Source organism: Garra rufa, chromosome 1 (assembly GCF_049309525.1).
Source record: "Garra rufa chromosome 1, GarRuf1.0, whole genome shotgun sequence".
Taxonomy (NCBI): Eukaryota; Metazoa; Chordata; class Actinopteri; order Cypriniformes; family Cyprinidae; genus Garra; species Garra rufa.
Window position 1 is genome coordinate 97,778,660 of NC_133361.1, and position 24,821 is coordinate 97,803,480.

The 24,821-nt window shown below is 38.2% G+C and overlaps 2 protein-coding genes and 2 non-coding genes across 4 annotated transcripts in view; 1 reads left to right on the forward strand and 3 right to left on the reverse strand.

Annotated features, from left to right (window-relative positions):
- Positions 1–1,895: 1,895 nt before the first annotated feature.
- LOC141340791 (uncharacterized) lies at positions 1,896–5,219 on the reverse strand. Its single transcript, XM_073845885.1, has 2 exons — positions 4,983–5,219; positions 1,896–3,826 (listed from the first exon to the last, which is right to left on the reverse strand). The coding sequence occupies exons 1-2, from the start codon at positions 5,068–5,070 to the stop codon at positions 3,135–3,137; spliced, it is 780 nt and encodes a 259-aa protein (XP_073701986.1). The 5' UTR covers positions 5,071–5,219; the 3' UTR covers positions 1,896–3,134.
- Positions 5,220–6,825: 1,606 nt separating this feature from the next.
- The window catches only part of LOC141322809 (uncharacterized), a 73,815-nt gene continuing 55,819 nt past the window's right edge, over positions 6,826–24,821 (forward strand). Inside the window, exon 1 of the mRNA XM_073833445.1 lies at positions 6,826–6,961. Coding sequence (XP_073689546.1) covers positions 6,862–6,961 — 100 coding nt within the window. The 5' untranslated portion in view covers positions 6,826–6,861. The remainder of the gene's footprint in view (positions 6,962–24,821) is intronic.
- trnaw-cca (transfer RNA tryptophan (anticodon CCA)) lies at positions 23,365–23,436 on the reverse strand. The gene has a single exon. It is a non-coding gene; the product is annotated as a tRNA-Trp (tRNA).
- trnaw-cca (transfer RNA tryptophan (anticodon CCA)) lies at positions 24,582–24,653 on the reverse strand. The gene has a single exon. It is a non-coding gene; the product is annotated as a tRNA-Trp (tRNA).

Consider the following 24,821-nt stretch of genomic DNA (forward strand, 5'->3'; position numbering starts at 1 on the left):
CTCTGCCTGCTCCGCCAAGGCTTCATGCTCTGCCTGCTCCGCCAAGGCTTCACCAAACAACACACAGCCAAGGTCCGGGGTGAATCATCTGACAAAGGAAGAGAGAATGCGGAGAGTATATGTAGGCTGAGATCATGAGCAGCACCTGGTGTGGGACCGATTGGCAGCTGCGCTGACGAGCATGACGTACAACACTCACAAACACACAGATCACGAGACATGAGAACACAGCGGATGTGTGTACCGTGACATCCAACATTTGCATTGCTAAATCATTGGTAACGTCAGCACATCTGTAAAACAAGGCAAGCCACTAAAGGGACACGGCTAGCTTAATGCTAGCGCTAGCTTGTTACATGGCAATACATAGGATTTCACTTACCACATAAACAGAGAGATGATTGCGCTGATGATGGGGAATGATGGAGAAATAACTGCTCTGATAATGGCGAATGATTTACAGATCTTGAGAATCACAGACAAGCAGCTGAACTTCTGTGGTCAAAAGCACTCCCTCTGCATGATAACGTTACACAGAGCACATGCATCACAGTAATCAGTACTAAAATGTACGCGACTCAAAACGGCAGATTCAACAAACCGCATATTGAAAGCGGCGAGAGCTCCTAATTATATATATATTAGGGCCGGGACTTTAACGCATTAATTTAGATTAATTAATTACACAAAAATAACGCGTTAATTTTTTAACGCATTTTAATCGCAATACGTTTTGCACCGCGGAACGTTTCTCACTAGATGAGATTTGGCGGACCGATTATACTGGAGCACAAACTAGTGTTCAGACAAGCCAAAGACGTCCGTCCTAAATAGTATTGTATGTCCCAAATCGTAGTATGTTTAAAAAGTATTCCAAAGATTCCCGGATGGTCTACTACTTAACGATCAATGCACACTCTTAACTGCTTATATTGCCCGCAACACACTGCGCCGTGAACGAGGATTCGATTAGAACTACAAACACGCATAAAAAGTGTTAAAAAACTACAAACATGGAGGATATACGCGACCAACGGACAGGTAGAGAAAGGGGTTTGAGTGATAAATAATCAGTGTGTAACCTGATAAAAACTATTTTTTAAATGTTATCCGCGTTATATTCCATGTGCAGCAACATTTATAATGATAGGTTTGGTCATTAAAGTTTAAATGCATAATTAAGCAAACACAAGAGCAGAGTTCTCGGAAGGAAAGACTCGTTAAAGAACGTGCTTCTTGCTACACTTTTAATGGCAATATTGCACTGGTCTGTTGGACTTGGTTGAACAAAAATAAACAATATTTTGTTGCTTAAGCTTATGTATTCAGTCATTATTCAATGGTATACTAAAAATCCATGTAAAAATCTTAATTCTCACTGTTCTCAGGTCAAATATTTACATGCGATTAAAATGCGATTAATTTCAATTAATTAATTACAAAGCCTCTAATTAATTAGATTAAAATTTTTAATCGAGTCCCGTCCCTAATATATATATTTGTATCCATGTGTGAGCTATTGAGACGAGCAGTTCTGTGAAACAGCCAATCAGAGCAGGGCTCATTAATATTCATGAAACTTCCAAATAAGGCAATAACAGAGCATTTCATTCTAGGGACAAATTCTAGGGTTGTAAATGGACCTGTAAAACCATTTCTGGAGATTTTTTGCCCTTTCCTATGACATATACCTTCTATGTAGATATCAGAGAACAATTTAAAATATTCTCTCAATGCATTCTATGGCACCTTTAAGAAGTGTGGAGGAGCCTCCTCTATTATGCTGTGCCTTTTTTTCTTCTTTAACTTTAACTGCATTTCCTTTGTACATGTATTTTTTGTGTCTTTATGTCTATCACTTTATTTGCTTATTTTTAAAAAAGTGAAGTGTGGTGGAGCTACATGAAAGGATCTCTGGTTTAATGGTTGTTTAGTTTGGTGCAGTTCTGATCACTTTATCACTGTCTGATTCACTCTAACATCACAGAAACTTATTCTTTACAATCACATCACACAGTCTGTACAAACTAAAGCTTTATGGTTTGCCGCACCTAGTGATTGTAAAACTTCACAAAATGAAATGAAGATACTTTATGAAGTTTGGTGTCAATGTGTACTTTTAAATCTTTGATCTGTGACCTATTATATGAAGAATCAAAATACAAATGTTATTGTAATACCGTTGCAACCTATGTGGGTACTCATCCTGGCCGAGGTGCTTAAAATCTTAAAAGAGATTTTAAATATTAGTATTCTCATCTAATTTTTTAAACTTAAGAACAATACAAAAATGTAAATGTGCATTATATAAATGAAATCGTCTTGACTACTTTAAGTAAAAACCCCTAGGATCAGTATTGATTAATTAATGTGTTTATTGCCAATACATTTAATCTTATTCTTATCAAACAACCACACAAACACAGCCCAGAACAGTAGACAAAGTGCACTGTCAAGTGCAGACCATAGTGTTAATACACAGAAGTCATAACTTTGTTTTTGCTGAGTTTATTTCATTAATATTGGGTATTAATTGATGTCAAATAAAACCAACTAAACTTCCAGAGCAAGTTGTTGTGCCTTCTCTGAGCTATTTCTCATGTTTCTTCTTTCAATATAAAAAAAAAACAAAAAAAACAAAAAAAAACACGAATAGACGAATGATACACGAATTAGTCTACCACAAATGTGTTCTATATTTGTTGCCTATTCTATCTACTTTTCTTTGTATTTATATAACTATTATTATTTATTATTGTAAAAAATAATAATAGCACTTACAAGCTATGGCTTTGTTGTTGGTTTGATTGATTCTGTTGTCATTTTTTTAAGTTGCTTTGGATAAAAGTGTCCGCTAAATGACTAATTGTAAATATAAATGCTTCTAAGCAAAGGAGATGGTCAGATGAAGCCTCAAGATAATGTATAAAAAAGACGAATGATGCAAATAAAAGAAAGGGTCATGTAGGTGGACAATCAGATTTGGCTCACATTCAGCAGTGGTGTCAACGTTAACTTAGATGTGCATATATGAATCAATAAAAAAAAAAATGTCTTTCTCAAGTGTGAATCCTCATGTGGACGTTAAGGTTTTGTTTGTGAATGAAATTGTTTCCACACTGTTGGCATTAGAACTAGCTCTTTCCACTGTGAGTTCTCATATGGCGTTTAAGGTTGCTTTTATGTGCAAAATTTTGTCCACACTGTGAGCAAATAAAAGGCTTTTCTCCAGTGTGAATTCTCATGTGGACTTCAAGATTTCCTTTTTGAGTAAAACCTTTTCCACACTGATTACAGATAAAATGTGTTTCTCCGGTGTGAATCCTCATGTGGACTTTAAGGTTTAGTTTTTGAATGAAATTCTTTCCACACTGTTGGCAGGTGAACAAGTTCTCCCCACTGTGAATGCTCATGTGGCAATTGAGGTTGTTTTTCTGTGTAAAACTCTGTCCACATTGAGAGCAAGTGTAAGGCTTTTCTCCTGTGTGACTCCTTATGTGGACATCAAGGTTTCCTTTTTGAGTGAAACTTTTTCCACACTGTTTACAGAAAAATAGTCTCTCTCCAGTGTGAGTTCTCGAATGGACTACAAGGGTTCCTTTTTGAGCAAAACTCTTTCCACACTGTTGGCAGGTGTAGGGCTTCTCTCCAGTGTGAACACTTATGTGGACCTTAAGATGTCGTTTTCGATTAAAACTCTTTCCACAGTGATGGCAGGTAAAAACCCTGTTAGATTTTATCTTCTTTTCTCTAATTTTTAAATGATCTTTCTCATTCTGCTCTTTCTCTTCCATATCCTTCAGCTCTTGACTCTCCTCAATCAGGTCTAGAAAAAACAAAAACAAATGCAAAAGCAGTTTAATGGCACAAAGAAACTGACATCAAAACCAAGATAAGGCAGTCAACAAATGTATTGCTTAGTAATGACGTGAAAACATGCACGACAGCATACTGTGCACACAGTTTTGTTGTCGATGTTTTAAATCTGCCTTTGAAGTGTCCCGCTCTGTGCAGCACGCAGTGTCATGTCTCTAAACCAGTGATTCTCAACTCCAGTCCTCGAGGCCCACTGCTCTGCACATTTTGTATGTTTCTGAATCTTTCAGTTTAGGTCATGGATCTTTCTCCTAATGAACTGATGACCTGAATCAGGTGTGTTAAACGAGGGAGACATACAAAATGTGCAGAGGAGTGGGCCCCGAGGACTGGAGTTGAGAACCACTGCTCTAAACCACTGCTGGAACAGAAAAAAAAAACTATCGGTATGGATTTTTGCCGATAAACAATAGTTTTGTCAGTGAACTATTGGTGCTGATTAATCGGCAAAACCAAAACATCGGTCGACTTCTACTTGTAACCCTTACTTAAGGGTTATTCTCTCTTGCACAAGGAGAGTACTTCTTAAGATAAACTTAGAATCACACTCATAAACCGTGAATATGAACTAAAATGTGCTTTTAATTAAAAAGTGCTTAAGTGTCCTAATGAATGAAAGATGGGCTCAAGTGTACTATAAGCGTTAACTAAATATATATTTTTTTAAATACAGAGAAAGTATGTTAAAAGCACATTTTAGTTTATATTCATGGTGTCCCAATATAGCACAGCTGTGCTGCAAACAACAATAACAGCTTTAACTGGCAAATGACCATGGTATTAAGCGGGATGATGGACAGCTAACTTTGCATTAAATAATTCTAATGGACTTTGCGTTGGGTCGCCTCCATTAAAATCGTTTAAAGTACAGCTGTGCATTATTCCTTACCGAATGTATGACAATAACGAACAGAAGAAGTGTTTTCTCAGCTGTACTTGAAGATTAGTATTTGTCTGGTCATGTGATCTTAACATGTCTGTACACATGAGGCTCCATGTCCAATAAAACCACTTAAATTAGGAAACTCACGTGACATTCTTTAAAAATATACACTGAATATAGAAACTGACATTTTAATAACAATCAAATGAGAATGAAAACCAACCTGCATCTTCTTGTTTCAGACTGAACACTTCTGCAATCCTTATGTCTTCAATCTTCACGTCTTCACTCTCCTCTTTAACCAACGCCATCTCTATAATAGTGTCACGTGCATCTGAGTTGCTTCACCAGGAGCTTTTTTTTTCTGTGTAGTTCGATACTGTAATGATTAAAATGAAAAAGAAAAGAAAAATAGATCCAGTCCAGACTAAATCTCTGTGTGCTTCTCAATCAGTTCCTAGTTCAGTAGTCAGCACACTGCTAATGGAGTCACTCACAGTAATAGTCAATGGCCTGAAATACTGAACTACTAATTATACACATACAGACAAAGGTACAAAATTATCTGTAATTTAGTCATTAGATAAACTTAATTAACATTATTTGCAGTTGGTTTGTAAGAATTGTTTGTTTGTTCTTGTTGCATGTACAGTTTTGAGCAGAATGTGCTTATTTGAGTGTTTAATCCGTGAAAGCAACTCTTTAAACTAACAAGCAATTTCAAAAAGCTCCCTTTTCTAACGACAAAAACAAATCCACAGACATCAAAACTATTAAAAAATAATTTGGAAATGTTCACATCTCATGCCAGAAGAAAAATATAAATGTATCGTTTTCACAAAACGTGCAACTGTAATTTATATTCAGATAAAAACGCTCTCATGTTTCTTTCACAGATTTAGTGAAATAAGATGCAGCTTATCTTTCATTCATTTGCTGATGTGCTTTGCTCTCACAAATAACGTGCATTAACGTCAGATTAGAACATTTAAGTATAACCGTGAACAACAATTAAACCATTTTACAAAGTTAGCGTTGACTTAAAAAATGTGAATGGTTAAACCTTTCTTCAGCAGAATCACAACAGATGCACGAGCACGGCGCAGCCTTATGACGTCACATCACCACGCCAAAATAAAAGTCCTTTTCAAAACAGATGTTACAGTTTTATTTACTGCCTTTTAGACAGATTCTTAAATACTAGTTGCTAATCTTTCATTAGCAGTTATTTTCAGTGCACAACTAGACAACATACCTTTAAACGTGTTTTAAAAAAGAAATTAAACTCTGAATACATGCTCTTTTTTGTTTAAGTGGTTTACTTTTGTTGCATATAAATTTTCCAGCACTTCTGACTTTTGTGTTGAACAGGACTTTTATTTTGGCGTATTGGTGTGACGTCATAAGGCTGCGCTGCGCTCCTGCATTTGATGTGATTCTGTTGAAGAAAGGTCTGTGTTTGAGCTTTAAAAGTTTTGTAGTCAATGCTAACGATGTACAATAGCTTAATTATTGTTTAATGCTAGATTCTAATGCTTTATTAAATGTTAATGTGCACTTTTTAAAAAAAAAAAAAAGAGAGTGAGAATCCTGTGAAAGAAACATTACAGTGTTTTCATCTGAAAATAGATCACAGTTGCTCTTTCTCTGAAACAGAATTGTAAATTTTTTAATGTGTGTGTACTTGTATATTCTGGCATGAGATCTGAACAGCATATCTATTTTTTATTAGTTTTGATCTGATTTTTTTATTTTTATGGGTTTGCTTTTGTTATTAGGACACTTCTATATCCATTAGTATCCAAAAGAAGTGTCTCAGTGCCCTGTTTTGCACATTTTCAAACAGCCCTAGCAAATGATACAAAAACCCAGCAACCTTTTTTTTGTGAAATATAAATATATAATGTATATATAATATTAATTAATGCATTAGTTCATTTAAGGCCATTAGACTGACTTCATTAGCAGTGTGCTGACTACTGAACTAGGGAACTGATTGTAATGCACCCATTTCTATCGGTTCATTTTTTCTCATTTTAATCATTACACTAAACAGAAAAATCTCCTGGTAAAGCCACTCAGATCCATGTGACACTATAGAGATGGCGTTAGTTAAAGAGGAGAGTGAAGACGTGAAGATTGACGACATAAGGATTGCAGAAGTGTTCAGTCTGAAACAAGAAGATACAGAGGAACAAACCGGTTGGTTTTCATTCTCATTTGATTGTTATTAAAATGTCTATATTCAGTCTGTATTTTTGAAGAATGTGGGTTTTATTAAAGAGGAATGTCTGAAAAACAAATAATGGTAAAACTAGAGATGTATCTCATTTCTTTCTGTTAAGACAAATGCATTGAATATACCATATAGTGCCATAAATATTCTTTTTCCAAAGTTTGGTGCCTATAACTCAAGAATTATTAAAGATATTGCAGTATGGTTTTAGTTTCTAGTTGTTAATAAACTTTTCTTTTGGAATCTTAATTTTCAAGGCCCGCCATCATTCAGTCCCAGAGATACGGGGATCTCAATGAGGCTCCGTGTCCAGATTGTTGAATGTTACCCATTTTCAGTGGTTGAAAACCAAATGTTGGTCACTTTGTATACAGCTGATGCTTATTTTATTTAAAGAACAATGTCCGTATAAGAAATAATGTTGCAATTAGAATTGTATGTTGTTGAACATACCTGCTTGAGTCTCATAAATTTATGCGTTTGCAACTCAAGAAGTATTAATATAATTTTATATTCTGGTTCTTAAGAAACTTAGCTTCTGGGAACTTGATAGTGTTTGATCTCAGAGATATTGAGATCTAACCGCAGCTCCAAATTTAGTATCCTACCTATTTTCAATGGTCAAAAAATAAATATAGTTTTGTGTTTATTTATTCATTACTGATTACACTGAAAGAATGCAAATAATAGTTATCCAGGGATTAAGACTGTACAGTGTGACACACCAGATTATGAATGACCAGGGTTCATTGTTCACTCTTGAGGTAAATTGTGAATGATGTGAAATGTAAAATAAGATTTTCCATGATTCCATGGTTCAGAATTACCCAGTGTTAATTTTTTCAAGTGTGAGAGACCTTAAATTGTTGTTCTATTTAATTATTCGTTTGTTTTATTTACATCTATTCACTGTTAGAAAAGGAGTGTTCTTCTGTTATTTGTCCTGCGATTGTTTTTGCTTTAAATTCTAGTTTTTATTGCAATCATTAAAATTGATAACTGAGCGTACGGCCAAGGGAAGCTTTTGTTTTTGTCATATCGTTCCCTTCTGGAGCTATTACAAGTGCGAAGCTGTTGCTTTTTGAGTTTCGATTGAGCCATTTTGCGTGCGGGCGAGACATTCGCGGCTCACTGAGCCTAGGAGGCGTGGCTAGCGAGAATACTGCTTAAATAGTTTGCTTACTTTCCATACTGCGGGAAAGTGAGTTCAGTCCTCAGACGAGAAAGAACGACGGCGCGTAAGTGTCTACTTTAATACTATTTCACTAGGCGGTCGTTACTTAGAGTTGCTGCTAAAAGCACTTTGTCGTTTCTGTTTAATTACTTATTCCTAAGTATTAATTTTAAGCCGCTGTTCTCTTAAGCACTCTGTAGTTTCTATTCACTTATTCGTTAATATTAAATTTGAGCTGCTTCTAAAACGCACTCTGTAGTTTCTATTTACTTATTGGTTAATATTAAATTTGAGCTGCTTCTAAAACGCACTCTGTAGTTTCTATTTACTTATTGGTTAATATTAAATTTGAGCTGCTTCTAAAACGCACTCTGTAGTTTCTATTTACTTATTGGTTAATATTAAATTTGAGCTGCTTCTAAAACGCACTCTGTAGTTTCTATTTACTTATTGGTTAATATTAAATTTGAGCTGCTTCTAAAACGCACTCTGTAGTTTCTATTCACTTATTCGTTAATATTAATTTTGAGCTGCTTCTTAAAGTACTCTGTTGTTCTATTTAATTATTCGTTTGTTTTATTTACATCTATTCACTGTTAGAAAAGGAGTGTTCTTCTGTTATTTGTCCTGCGATTGTTTTTGCTTTAAATTCTAGTTTTTATTGCAATCATTAAAATTGATAACTGAGCGTACGGCCAAGGGAAGCTTTTGTTTTTGTCATATCGTTCCCTTCTGGAGCTATTACAAGTGCGAAGCTGTTGCTTTTTGAGTTTCGATTGAGCCATTTTGCGTGCGGGCGAGACATTCGCGGCTCACTGAGCCTAGGAGGCGTCCCTAGCTTTTATCATTGAAGCACTGTTTGGTTGTCTATTTAACTGCGTCAGAACAGCTGACGCTGAAGCGTCAGCGGAAGCGTTCAGCCTCCTCGCGTGAAGACCGACGAGAGTAAAGACTGCGACTTTTCCTGCGCGACTTTGAAGACCGACGAGAGTAAAGACTGCGACTTTTCCTGCGCGACTTTGAAGACCGACGAGAGTAAAGACTGCGACTTTTCCTGCGCGACTTCTCCGAGCAACGACACCGACAACGCACTTAAGTACTCCTCTCCTTTATTTCACTCTTCTTTCTGTCCTCCTCTATCATGTGTTTCCAACTCATTCCGGTGGTCTCTTCACACCGCACTAATATCACACGCACACGTCGACGCAATATTTCTAACCTGCGTCCTATCGACACTTCTTCCACTGAACCTTTCTCTTTCACGGTTGGACTCTGGAACTGTCAATCAGCTGTCAACAAATCTGACTTCATTTCAGCATTTTCTGTGCAATCTGGTTTGAGCATTCTAGGCTTGACTGAGACCTGGATTCGTCCAGAAGACTCTGCAACCCCAGCTGCTCTTTCTAATAACTTTTCCTTCTCTCACACCCCTCGTCAGACTGGAAGGGGTGGGGGGACGGGACTTCTTATTTCTAACAACTGGAAATACTCAACCCATTCTCCTCTATGCAATTATAGTTCATTTGAATCTCATACAATCACTGTAACATCTCCTATCGAACTCCACATTGTGGTAATCTACCGCCCTCCTACTCAACTTGGCATCTTCTTAGAAGAGCTGGATGGGCTGCTGTCCTCGTTTCCAGAGGATGGCAGCCCACTTCTAGTCTTTGGGGACCTCAACATTCACCTTGACAAACCCTATGCTGCTGACTTCAATTCACTTCTAGCTTCATTTGATCTACAACGTGTTATCACTACATGCACTCATAAATCTGGCAACCAACTTGATCTCATTTACATGCGAAATTGTATTTCAGACAATATTGTGGTCAAACCCCTACACATCTCTGACCACTTCTTCATTACATTTGACCTACATCTTGCTACTTGTGCACTCCCAACCCCTCTACCTGTTACTTTTAGAAGAAACCTACGCTCTCTCTCACACTCCCATCTTTCTTCTTTAGTATCCTCCTCCCTTCCCTCTCCTACTCACTTCTCATCCCTGGACACTAATGCAGCAACTGACACCTTATGCTCCACTATTACCTCCTGTCTAGATGCTATATGCCCTCTCTCCTCCAGGCCAGCACGATCTGCTCCGACAACCCCTTGGTTATCCGATGTTCTTCGTGAGCATCGTTCCAAACTTAGGGCAGCTGAGAGAAAATGGCACAAATCTAAGGATCCATCCGACCTCAGTATGTATCGGTCTATGCTCTCATCTTTCGCTACCCAAGTACATACAGCCAAATCTTCATACTTCCACAACAGGATCAACAATTCCCCGGACGCACGCAACCTTTTCAAAACATTTAATACACTGCTTTGTCCCCCTCCACCACCTCCCACAACTTCTATAACAGCTGATGATTTCGCCACATTTTTTACAGACAAAACTACATCGATCAATAATAAGTTCTCAGCTCCACACATACAGGAACTAAAATTGACCACAATCACGGCTGGAACCCCCCACTTCTCCTTCTGTCCTTGCTCGGAGGCAGAAGTAACCAAACTTTTCCTCTCCAGCCATCCGACGACATGTCCTTTAGATCCTATCCCCTCACACCTTCTCCAAGCAATCTCCCCTACAATCCTACCGGCGCTCACACACATCATCAACACATCTCTTCTCACAGGCACTTTTCCCACTACATTTAAGCAGGCCCGGGTAACCCCACTGCTCAAAAAACCTACACTTAACTCCTCACTCATAGACAACTACAGACCTGTCTCCCTCCTTCCATTCATAGCAAAAACACTGGAACGGGCTGTTTTCAACCAGCTATCCTTATTCCTCTCACAGAACAATCTACTGGACTCTAACCAATCAGGGTTCAGAAGCGGCCATTCAACTGAGACTGCGCTACTGTCTGTCACTGAAGCCTTGCGGACGGCAAAAGCTGAGTCCAAATCATCGGTACTCATCTTGCTGGACCTATCTGCAGCTTTTGACACTGTGAATCACCAGATCCTCCTGTCCACCCTCTCAATGCTGGGTATTACAGGGACTTCACTTCGCTGGTTCAAATCCTACCTCTCTGGTAGGTCTTTCAGAGTGGCCTGGGGAGGCGAGGTATCCAAAACTCATCAACTGGTCACTGGGGTTCCTCAGGGTTCAGTTCTTGGACCTCTCCTCTTCTCCATATACACTACATCTCTGGGCCCCATCATACAGGCACATGGCTTCTCCTACCATTGCTATGCTGATGACACACAGCTCTATCTTTCTTTCAAACCAGACGATCCATCGGTAGCTGCACGGATCTCAGGTTGCCTAGCGGATATCTCTGCATGGATGAAGGAACACCATCTACAGCTCAATCTAGCAAAGACGGAACTCCTTATCTTTCCTGCCACTCCATCTCTACAGCATGACTTCTCCATCCAGTTAGGTTCATCAACAATTACCCCATCAACTTCAGCCAGAAATCTGGGTGTTATCTTTGACAACCAACTGACTTTTAAAGACCACATAGCTAAGACCGCTCGATCTTGCAGGTTTGCATTGTACAACATCAGAAAGATCAGGCCCTTCCTAACAGAGCATGCTACACAACTCCTCGTCCAGGCCCTGGTCATTTCCAGGCTGGACTACTGCAATGCTCTTTTAGCTGGTCTTCCAGCATGTACAATCAAGCCTCTACAAATGATTCAGAATGCAGCAGCACGACTGGTCTTCAACGAGCCCAAAAAGGCCCATGTTACACCTCTCTTCATATCCCTGCACTGGCTACCGGTTACAGCACGCATCAAATTCAAGACACTGATGCTGGCCTATAGGACAGCCACCGGATCATCACCTGCCTACCTCCATTCACTACTACACATCTACACTCCTTCCAGAAGACTGAGATCCTCTAGTGAAAGACGCCTCATTGTACCACCACAGAGAGGCATGAAATCACTGTCCAGAACATTCTCGTTCAACGTTCCTGCCTGGTGGAATGATCTTCCCACCCCTATCCGGAATGCAGACTCCTTAACAGCTTTCAAACGACTGCTGAAAACCCATCTTTTTCGACACTATCTGACTCAATAAAAAAAAAAAAAAAAAAAAAAAAAAAAAAAAAAATATCCTCCCTTCTAGCCTGTTTTTCCTCTCTTTCTTGATCTTCTCCTTCTAGCCTGCACTCTTCTAACAACGCCTGATATATGGTATTTTTGAACACTTCCTATGTTGATCTGCCTCCTTAGGATGAATCACTTGTTGTATTCCCAATTGTAAGTCGCTTTGGATAAAAGCGTCGGCTAAATGAATAAATGTAAATGTAATGTAAATGTAAATGTTTGAGGTATGACTATGAGATGGCTATGCTTATTTTATAACAATAAAAAAGTAAAATCAATTCTAATAAGTAATCCTTTGTTTATTAATATGAATGCAATTTTTTTTATACAGTGTACTCTGATGTGTGGAATTCATGCTGTTTCCACGAAAAGAGTGTGCATGTAAGTAACATTTAACACATTATTTTTCCAACTGTGGGATTTAAGAATCTGTTTAAAATATGCTGATTTTATGTTCTGACATAGCATCACATGAAATACTAAGGTAAAGTACATTGTATTTGACATTTAAGGCAAATATGATGACGTAAGATAAATGATTCTCTTAAACAGAGTTTGTAGCAAGATGTTCCTGTTCTCTTTGTAAGTCAAATGAGCCAGATGACTGAGATGTTCACCTTTAGTTTGTAATGGCTCTTGGTGCCTCTCCCCAGTCTTTGAGCAGTTATGATGATTGGATTAGGATTTGTGAATTGGGGCAGGTTGCTACACCTGAACACTTCATTTGCATGATTTGTGTCCCATTCCAGAAAATCATCGCTATCAGCCAACCTAAGATAGCCATAATGTAGGTTATGTAAAAAATAAAAGTTTTTGAAAGGGGCCTGAACTCAGCTTTCATACCTAAAAAAGGTAAAATTTCACCATGTGTTGGGTTTTCCTACATCGCATCACACAATTGCCGTCTCTGGCAAACTATGACACATCTCCAGCTGATACAAACTGTCAAACACGGTGCATCCCTCTGCTTTCAAGTTTATTCCACATACCATCAAATGTTTCATTAGGTTTGATGCGTTTTCCCCTTCACACGCAACTGCTGTAAAACATTTGCTGCTCGTCGCAGTGTCTGAATCATTTCTCGTGAAATATAGCCACACTTTAGAATGTTTCGTTTTTGGCATTTTAAGTTAAGCGTGTTTAATGTAGCTAGCTAAGCTAACAGCAAAACCACCTGCTGCAGTCAGAGCAAGTGTAACTATAGTTGCTACATTCACACGCTTATTGGATGGTTTCATTTCCTGGTGATTTGTGCTTTTAGTTAGAAATGTGAAACTGGATAGTAACTACAAAGATGTCTTGGATTTGTATCATCAAAGCTTTCAGACATTCATGTGAGTTTTCTCATTCAGGAAATATTTTTTCCGATCATTCTGATACCCCATGAATGCAGTATTTATATTTAACTAGCGATCATGCATGTTGATGAATTAATGCTTCTACATTCGTATCATAGCACCAGAAAACAAATATTTCAATCGACAGTTCAGGCACTTAAGTGGCATCGAAATGGGGCACCGAAATTCGCTTTCTGTTTCGGTCAGGTACATACCGGTCACATGGGTTTCGGTACCCAACCCTAATTAAAACCAGTACAAATCCTATTACACCCAGTAAAAGCACTTTAAATTCTGTGATGGTTTCTATTGTTTTTTTTTGTTGTTGTTGTTGTTGTTGTTGTTGTTGTTGTTGTTGTTGTTTTTTCCAGCAGGGCTGGAAAGGATGTTGCCCACAGTCTGCCTAAGAACGTAAACAGTTTAGAAACATGCTGCATTTATTTGCACACATTTGTTTTCCCACGCATCTTTTTTTTTTTGGTTTAGGAGGTTATCTCAACTACAAATTTTCCTTTGATTATATCCTTGTTTTCATTAGCAAGTTGGACAAGAAGCTGTTCTTGCATCCAGTTTGGTTTTCTTTTACGTTTGCATGTATTATTATCAGCCATGATTTTTCTACTCTGTTTATTAAAAGGTTGTTTATATGTATGTCCTCTAATTGTAAGACGCTGACAATTATCTGAACATATACTTGTTTAATTAGTGAAACTTAACCTGCATTTTAAAATCTTTATTTGAATATGGCTACCTTTTTTTTCACTTTTATTTGAATATGACAATACAATGTTTCTATGAATGTATCTCTGACAGAAACCCCTCCCCTATCAGCCAATCACTGTGCGCATAGTTAATAAGCATGCTGACATCATTCATAGTAACGAGGTCAACCCCGATACTTACTCTTAGCTTAAGATTTCTCTCTATTCCTTAGTAAATGTTTGTCTCAGTAGCTTTGTAAATAGGGTTTAAGAGAAAACTCTTAGCTAAAAACTTTCACTGCTGTTTAGGAGAACTCTTAGTTCTAAGATAAAATGTTTTGTGAATACGGGCCCAGATGTATTAAACTCAAACAAAACCAATTTTCAAATTTTTTAAATTTCTAAATTTTAAATTGCGCATAATGTAGCTTTAAAAAAAATATCTCTTTGACATTTGTTCATACAATATGCGTAAATTAACATAATTAACTTTTAGTGAGCTATTTTTACTATTTGTCTAATTAGCTGGACATTTAATGACTTCTCTGAAGTAAATGTTAAAATGTTAAAGTAAAACTAATAGGACTTTCCTGCAGAGTTCAGCTCCAACCCTGATCAAACACACCTGAACCAAATAATTAGGATCTGAAGGAGCACTTGATAATTACAGACAGGTGTGTTTGATCAGGGTTGGAACTAAACTCTGCAGGAAGGTAGATCTCCAGGAACAGGGTTGAGCACCCCTGGATTAGACAGACATGACAGATTAGTGCTTTCAAGACTTCAGCATAAACGGTCATTATTTTGATTGGTAGAATCCAGGATATTTTTTCAGGAAAAAATTTTACAATTATTTAGGCACCTACCTGTGGAATATTTAAAAAAAAAATTCTAAACTAAATTTCTGAAAAGTACTCGCACCTGTACACAGTCTGTCACCAATAGTAAAAGATTAAACTAATAATAATGCCTGCAATTTATTTTTTACAGGACTTACCTGAAAGCAGTAAAGAAGAATTGATGTCAGGTGAAGAGTTTGTGCCTGAATCAGGATCTGACTTGAACTCAGACAACATTACAGAGAGCTCTCTGGATTCATCCAGCCTAAATGGTACACCAGAAGATTCATTTATTCAGAATCTGTCCTCTTCGAACGACTCAAGCCCCAATAGTGTTACTGAAGCAAGGGATACACCAAGTGATTCAGTCTCGTTTTCGCATGACATAACCACTGTATCCAAAGGTGGTCAAAATTTTTGTTTTGTTTGTGGAAAAGCACAAAACAAAATAGCTCGACATCTTAAAGTGCATGAAAATGAAGACGCCGAAATTGCACAAGCACTCAGTTTCCCAGCTCACTCCAGAAAAAGAAAGGAATTGCTTCAGGCATTGCGAAACAAAGGCAACTTCATGCACAACAACGATGTCCTGAAGAAAGGAACGGGTGTCCTGAAAGTAAAACGTTTTTCTGTAAAACAGGACTCCAACAAGTATGAGTACTGTCTTTATTGCCATGGGATGTTTGTTCGTGAGGAACTCTGGAGGCACATGAAAAGATGCTCAGCCAAAAGAGAACGTCACGAAAATGATCAATACACAAAGAGAGTACTGGGTCTTGCTGCAGTGGCCAAGACTGCATTTTCAGGTACCGTATCGGATGGCGTCTTAAAACTCATCAGAAGTATGAGAGATGATGAAATTGTAAGTGTGGTTCAACATGACCCAATTTTCACTTTAAAGAAAATGGATTTTAAATGCGTTTCTAAACTAAATTTCTGAAAAGTACTCGCACCTGTACACAGTCCATCACTAATAGTAAAAGATTAAACTAATAATGCTGCCTGCAATTTATTTTTTTACAGGATTTACCTGAAAGCAGTAAAGAAGAAATGATGTCAGGTGAAGAGTTTGTGCCTGAATCAGGATCTGACTTGAACTCAGACATAGAAATTGATTTAGAAATCCCTGTCAGCAACATTACAGAGAGCTCTCTGGATTCATCTAGCCTAAATGGTACACCAGAAGATTCATTTATTCAAAATCTGTCCTCTTCGAATGACTCAAGCCCCAATAGTGTTACTGAAGCAAGGGATACACCAAGTGATTCAGTCTCGTTTTCGCATGACATAACCACTGTATCCAAAGGTGGTCAAAATTTTTGTTTTCTTTGTGGAAAAGCACAAAACAAAATAGCTCGACATTTTAAAGTGCATGAAAATGAAGACGCCGAAATTGCACAAGCACTCAGTTTCCCAGCTCACTCCAGAAAAAGAAAGGAATTGCTCCAGGCATTGCGAAACAAAGGCAACTTCATGCACAACAACGATGTCCTGAAGAAAGGAACGGGTGTCCTGAAAGTAAAACGTTTTTCTGTAAAACAGGACTCCAACAAGTATGAGTACTGTCTTTATTGCCATGGGATGTTTGTTCGTGAGGAACTCTGGAGGCACATGAAAACATGCTCAGCCAAAAGAGAACGTCACGAAAATGATCAATGCACAAAGAGAGTACTGGGTCTTGCTGCAGTGGCCAAGGCTGCATTTTCAGGTACCGTATCGGATGACGTCTTAAAACTCATCAGAAGAATGAGAGATGATGAAATTGTAAGTGTGGTTCAACATGACCCATGTCTTTTACAGTTTGCCCAATCTCTCTACAATAAACATGGACGTGACTTATCAAGGCATGGATATATACGCCAAAACATTTGTGACCTTGGCAGATTTTTGATAAGCATTCGAAAGAACACTTCCATTACTACCTTGGAGGATGCCATAAAGCCAGAGAATTTTATGGCTGCTGTTCAAGCTGCAAAAGAGCTAGCAGGATTTAGCAAGGATGAAAAGACATTTAGAGCACCAAGTTTAGCATTAAAGATCGGACGGCACTTACTGCAAGTCAGCTCCATCATCCGGGGCAATGCAATCATTGCTGGAAATAAGGAGCTCAGCGACTGTACAGAACAATTCCAAACACTGTACCGGGCAAAGTGGACAGAGTGTGTGTCTTGCACTGCAAGGATGTCTGCAAAAGAAAAGAAATACAAGAAGAAAGTGAATCTGCCGCTGACCAAAGACATGCAAAAGTTGATTAAACATCTTGAAAGTGCTTCGGATTCAGCCTACAAAAACCTAGAAAAATCTTCTACAATTCAGAACTATTCTGACCTTGCCAGAGTCACTCTCACTAGAGTCATTCTTTTCAATCGACGACAGCCTGGAGAAGTTTCCAAAATGCAGTTGAAACATTTTCTTGAAAGAGATGCCTCACCAGTTCTTCCTGAATTCGGACTGTCAAACTTTGAAAAACGACTATGTTCCTACTTAAGTAGGGTTGAATTCAAGGGGAAAAAAGACAGAAAAGTTGCTGTTTTGTTGACATCAGATCTTGTAAAAGCACTCCAGCTGCTTGTAGAAAAGAGAAAAGATTGCAAGGTCTTTGATGACAATGGATTCTTGTTTGCAGTACCAAAAAGTCTGTCATTTTTCAGAGGTCATGACTGTATTCGAAAGTTTGCACAGGAATCTGGAGCCAGGCATCCCGAATACCTGAGGTCAACTCAACTACGAAAACAAGTGGCGACAACATCACAGATACTAAATCTGAAAAATAATGAAATGGACCAGCTTGCTGATTATTTGGGGCATGATATAAGAGTTCATCGAAAGTTTTATAGACTGCCAGCTGCAACCCTTCCAACCGCAAAAATGTCTACAATGCTCCTAGCATTAGAAAGAGGCAACATTACAGAACTTCAAGGACGATCTCTCGATGAAATCCAAGGTATTTACATTTTTATAATATTTAAAGGAGTAGTTCACTTCCAGAACAAATATTTACAGATAATTTACTCACCCCGTTGTCATCCAAGATGTTCATGTCTTTCTTTCTTTAGTCGTGAAGAAATTATGTTTTTTGAGGAAAACATTTCAGGAATTATCTCCATATAGTGGTCTTCAATGGTGTCTGTGTGTGTCCAAAATGCATTTCAAATGCAGCTTCAAATGACTCTAAACAATCCCAGCTGAGAAAGAAGGATCTGTCATTTCCTAAAAAAATTAACATTTATGTACTTTTTAACATCAAATGTTCGTCTTGTCTATCTCTGCCGTGCACTGTGCACTCATGATGTCGAAAAATTCCCATCTTATTTTCTCCTCCAACTTCAAAATCACCCTACACTGCTACAAAAGTACAGACCCATTGTTTACAAAGTGAACATGCAAAGAAGATCAAACTCCCTTTACAAAAAAATGGGGGGAAACAGCGATGTTGGAGAAGAAAATGAGTTGGGAGTTTTTAGACATACCCTAAAAAAATTGGGGGTAAGTTCACCCATTTTCCAAAATAAAATTCAGCCTCTGATTTCATATTTTATGGCATTTGTCTCCCTCATGTAGAATTTGCAGAAATGAACAACAGTAGTGACAGTGAAGACTCGTGTGAAGATGAGCCTGAGCAAGATGACACTTCTGGTATGTAGTGAAGTTTTAACCGTTTGAAATGACACTAAACAATTTTGTTTATTTTTCAAAACCCATAATTGGCTAGATCCAGATAAGAAGTCTATAATGACATTTTTCATATTCTCATATCTTTTTTCGACATTTGATCTTGTTTTTGTTTGGTTCTTTTCAGCGTGTATCAGGACAGGCTTTGTAAAAAGGCCTTGGACCAAACTGGAGGAGCAAGCAGTATTCAGGCACTTCAAAACCCATATACTGAAGGGCCATCTCGCCACACTGAAGGAATGTCATTCCTGCAAAAAAGCAGAGAGACGTATCTTGCATAGTCGAACGCCTCAGAACATCAGGGACTTTGTTCGAAACAGAGGAACATCTTTAAAGAGACAAAATGCATTAAAACACTTGTAAACTATATGAATAAATCAATAATATATTATATATTATATATAATAGCTAAATTCAAACACTTTAATTTAGCGCAGCTGTTGCTCAGCTTATGGAGAATCAAACAAGTACTAGATTTTTTTTAATTAAAAGGTTTGAAAGTATTTGACATTGGACAATATATAGTTTGTATATATTTATTAAATGTGTGTGTTAAAGTAATTGTTTTTTTGTTTTGTTTTTTTAAAGAAAAAGACTAACCTTGAAATAAAGTTTGTCTGATGTGTTGTTTCACGTCTTGAGTTGAATCTTGTACTTTATTGGTTGTATAGGTTTAGAAAAATCACAGCATGATACCAGGAAAAATGCTAAATATTTCACGTAAAGATGGCAAATGACTGATTTTTATTAAAATATAACTACAGGTCCTTTTCCAAAAATTAGCATATTGTGATAAAGTTCATTATTTTCTGTAATGTACTGATAAACATTAGACTTTCATATATTTTAGATTCATTACACACAACTGAAGTAGTTCAAGCCTTTTATTGTTTTAATAATGATGATTTTGGGCATACAGCTCATGAAAACCCAAAATTCCTATCTCAAAAAATTCAACCTTCAAATAATTATGTTCAGTAATGCACTCAATACTTGGTCGGGAATCCTTTTGCAGAAATGACTGCTTCAATGCGGCGTGGCATGGAGGCTATCAGCCTGTGACACTGCTGAGGTGTTATGGAGGCCCAGGATGCTTCAATAGCGGCCTTAAGCTCATCCAGAGTGTTGGGTCTTGCGTCTCTCAACTTTCTCTTCACAATATCCCACAGATTCTCTATGGGGTTCAGGTCAGGAGAGTTGGCAGGCCAATTGAGCACAGTAATACCATGGTCAGTAAACCATTTACCAGTGGTTTTGGCACTGTGAGCAGGTGCCAGGTCGTGCTGAAAAATGAAATCTTCATCTCCATAAAGCTTTTCAGCAGATGGAAGCATGAAGTGCTCCAAAATCTCCTGATAGCTAGCTGCATTGACCCTGCCCTTGATAAAACACAGTGGACCAACACCAGCAGCTGACATGGCACCCCAGACCATCACTGACTGTGGGTACTTGACACTGGACTTCAGGCATTTTGGCATTTCCCTCTCCCCAGTCTTCCTCCAGACTCTGGCACCTTGATTTCCGAATGACATGCAAAATTTGAGCAACAGTACAGTGCTGATTCTCTGTAGCCCAGGTCAGGCGCTTCTGCCGCTGTTTCTGGTTCAAAAGTGGCTTGACCTGGGGAATGCGGCACCTGTAGCCCATTTCCTGAACACGCCTGTACACGGTGGCTCTGGATGTTTCTACTCCAGACTCAGTCCACTGCTTCCACAGGTCCCCCAAGGTCTGGAATCGGTCCTTCTCCACAATCTTCCTCAGAGTCCGGTCACCTCTTCTCGTTGTGCAGCGTTTTCTGCCACACTTTTTCCTTCCCACAGACTTCCCACTGAGGTGCCTTGATACAGCACTCTGGGAACAGCCTATTCGTTCAGAAATTTCTTTCTGTGTCTTACCCTCTTGCTTGAGGTTGTCAATGATGGCCTTCTGGACAGCAGTCAGGTCGGATGTCTTACCCATGATTGCGGTTTTGAGTAATGAACCAGGCTGGGAGTTTTTAAAAGCCTCAGGAATCTTTTGCAGGTGTTTAGAGTTAATTAGTTGATTCAGATGATTAGGTTAATAGCTTGTTTAGAGAACCTTTTCATGATATGCTAATTTTTTGAGATAGGAATTTTGGGTTTTCATGAGCTGTATGCCCAAAATCATCAATATTAAAACAATAAAAGGCTTGAACTACTTCAGTTGTGTGTAATGAATCTAAAATATATGAAAGTCTAATGTTTATCAGTACATTACAGAAAATAATGAACTTTATCACAATATGCTAATTTTTGGAAAAGGACCTGTATATGTAACATGTTTTGTGTTTAGATCTACATATTCAGAAATAAGGCTAAATGTTCTAAAACTGTTTATTTACATCTTGATTTTTATATCAATATGTTTGGTGAATTAATCCAGAAACACATTTTATGCTAATTAAAAGTCTCTTCCCATTTTAACAACAATCATTCGGTAAAGCTTATCTAGAATATATTTTATTTGAATACGACTTTTGGAAGGTGTAAGACTGACTTATCTTTACTCAAACCATGAGCTAATGCTGTATTCAAGACATAACTAAAGAAGTGATGGAAAGCGTTTCCGTGATTTGTAACATTGATTTGTAACATTGAACAGTGATTTGCTGGTGTTTTTACTATCTGCATTTGTTGTAGTATGGTAAGCTCTCAGCCGCTGTATTTGGGTGTTTTAGAGGAGGCATAGTTTTGGAGAGTGCTCTGAAGGATGGCAGGTCTTGTGTTTTAAATGCTAACAGGTTAAAAAAATGTCTTTACAAAGGTGTCCCTAAAGATCACTTAAAGGAATCAAATATTGCCTCATAATAGTTTTTGTCATTGCTCAGAATGTGCTTTTATATTTTTGACCATGCTCCTACATTTTAAATTAGGAACACAAGTTATCATTACGTAGTTATTTTATATATATATATATATATATATATATATATATATACACACACACACACACACACACACACACACACACAGACACACACATACATATATAAACATTTGAAGTGGATCAAAGTTGTCCTAAAACCAAAACAATACCCCGTGTTGTCTTAGAACAACTTTGATGAACTTCTTTGTCCCCACCCCCCACCACCCACATCAAAAGCAAAAGTTTCCCATGTGAATTGTAGCCATTTCGACCACTGGATGTATTACTCTCCTTTATACATAAATTAATTTATCTTCTAGGTTCTACAGTAAAGTATTACTTTAGAAATCCATGCGTATTCTTTAAAACAAGTTGTGCACTATATAGTATATCAATAATAAACCTGTTCGTATGAGCGGAGCAGCGGTGGAAGGCGCTTACTGATGCCTCGAAGTCATGGCTGTCTGTAGTATCCTTAGGCTTTCAAGGAGTTCACTGTTTTTCTCTGGGTTATCTTGACCGATTCTTTGGACATTGTTAAGCAATGAGTCAATCACACTCAAATGATAAGAATTACAGTTTCCACGATGAAAATTGCGTTTGATTGATAAAACTTTTCTTCTCACTGCATTGACTACGGCTAGTGCTTCCATTTCGTAAATGGGTATTCAACGTAAAAGACGATATTCCGCCTTCTACTGGACTGGACGGTTTAGTTAAAAACTCAGCACGCAGTCTACACATAGTATTTCCGGTAAAATTGAGGGCTCAAAAATTTATCCAGTAAAAAAAAAAAAAAAACAGGCGACATTTTATGAATCTGTGTTTTAAATTAATCTTTCATTTATGACAGGGTTGGGCTCCCACCTACTGGCGGTTTTAGACAGGACAAAACCAGCCATGATTCCAGGACAATAGCATACTCAGCAAAATATATCTCCTAATTGCTTATCGATTAAACATAATATCGCAAATTTATTTCCCAATGTTTGACCAAAATAATAATAATAATAATAATAATAACAACAACAACACATTTTATCAACTAGTGTCAACTAGCCTATTAGCCTATATATGTAGCTCAAAAATTTGCATGCATGTTACAGTGCATAATAAACACCAAAATTATATGAAATTTTGTCTGGTAAACTTGATCATACCAGACATTTTGACTGACATTAACTTTTTTAGAGTGAACATTTGTGTGCTTTACTTTTAAGTATTTCATAACAATTATTATGTAAATGAATCTAATGAATAAATATTTTTAAAAAACAAAACATATCCAAGCTGTCATATCAGTTTTATGGTCATTCTAACACAATGAAAACGCTATTAATTAAGGGGCTTTTTTTTTTAAGTGCATCACCGCAGGTGACCCCCTGCTCTGGGCTGTGTTTCCCAAAAGCATTGCAATCCTTAATACAACGTAGACGCATTGAAACCAATAGAGTTACAATCAACTTAGGGTTACGATGACTCTGGAAAACGCGGCCCTGCATATTTTGTCTGTCTCCTTTTTCTGACACAACCAGATGAGTTCGTGGAGCTCTCTCCTAACGAGCTAATGATCTGAATCAGGTGTGTTTAATAAGGGAGACATAGAGAGTGGTGGGATTGGAAACCACTGCAGCACACAATGACAGGACCTCTTTTCACATTAGAAGTCAACAAGAAATCGCATGACCCCGACGTGATTTGAACACGCAACCTTCTGATCTGGAGTCAGACGCGCTACCTTTGCGCCACGAGGTCCTGAACCCAGAGGTGATGTATTTTGCTTAACCCCTTTGACACAGAATGCAAATCAGTAAATATACGGTGCTCAAGGAACACTCTTGATGTTGGACTTTATACTCAGGAGATAAAAAACAGATCGTCTGACCTCAAGGTGATTTGGAGCCAGACACTCTACCGTTGCACTACAAGATAGCGGAAAAATTATTTAGTGTTTCATGCTAAAGCACTTTGATAAACTATGCAAATCCGCTAGTCTTTACACTCACAAAGTCAAGAACAGTTCGCTTGACCTCAACATAATTGGAACACGCAACCTCCCGATCCGGGGTCAGGCGCACTCTGTCGCGGCCACGAGGTCGAGAAAACAAGTCGGCGTTCCTTGCTTAATTGCTTTGATTCAATTTGCAAATCAGTCACGGTAAAGGGCTGTAGACTTTATACTATGGATGTCAAGAAGAGATCAACTGATGTGATTGGAACATGCAACCGTCTGATCTGGATTCAGCCAAGCTACCGTTGTACCCCAAGACACCACAAACCTATCTGGTGTTTTCTGCTTAAGCCACCTTTTGTCATCCTGCCTTCGATAGCTCAGCTGGTAGAGTGGAGGACTGTAGATGATACATTGGCTATCCTTAGGTCACTGGTTCGATTCCGGCTCGAAGGAGCTGGCTTTTGAATTCGGCACGTAGATGTTTCCATGATTTCTTCAGAGATTGCAGGGCAAGATATGCAAAAGCAACACGTCAAGAGGCAGATCACATGAGATCATGAGATCTCAGGCTTAATAAAAATAACAGGTCAAGACACAAATCTATCACAGTACACTGGTGATTTTCAATCCTGATCCTGGGGACCCCCTGCTCTGGGCTGTGTTTCCCAAAAGCGTTGCAATCCTTCATACAACGTAGACGTATTGAAACCAATAGAGTTGCAATCAACTTAAGTTTACGATGACTCTGGAAGACGCGGCCCTGCATTTTTGTCTGTCTCCTTTTTCTGACACACCCAGATGAGCTCATGGAGCTCTCTCCTAACTAGCTAATGATCTTAATCAGGTGTGTTTAATAAGGGAGACATACAGAGTGGTGGGATTGGAAACCACTGCAGCACACAACGACAGGACTTCTTTTCACATTAGAAGTCAACAAGAAATCACATGACCCCGACGTGATTTGAACACGCAACCTTCTGATCTGGAGTCAGACGCGCTACCGTTGCGCCACGAGGTCCTGAACCCAGAGGTGATGTATTTTGCTTAACCACCTTGACACAGAATGCAAATCAGTAAAGCTCTCAGCCGCTGTATTTGGGTGTTTTAGAGGAGGCACAGTTTTGGAGAGTGCTCTGAAGGATGGCAGGTCTTGTGTTTTAAATGCTAACAGGTTAAAAAAATGTCT

Excerpts from the sequence above, each read along its gene's own strand:
- LOC141340791 (XM_073845885.1), bottom strand. The coding sequence starts at position 5,070 with ATGGCGTTGGTTAAAGAGGAGAGTGAAGACGTGAAGATTGAAGACATA. Across the intron at positions 3,827-4,982 it reads TCTGAAACAAGAAGATGCAG|ACCTGATTGAGGAGAGTCAA; the intron begins GTTGGTTTTCAT and ends TGTTTTTTCTAG.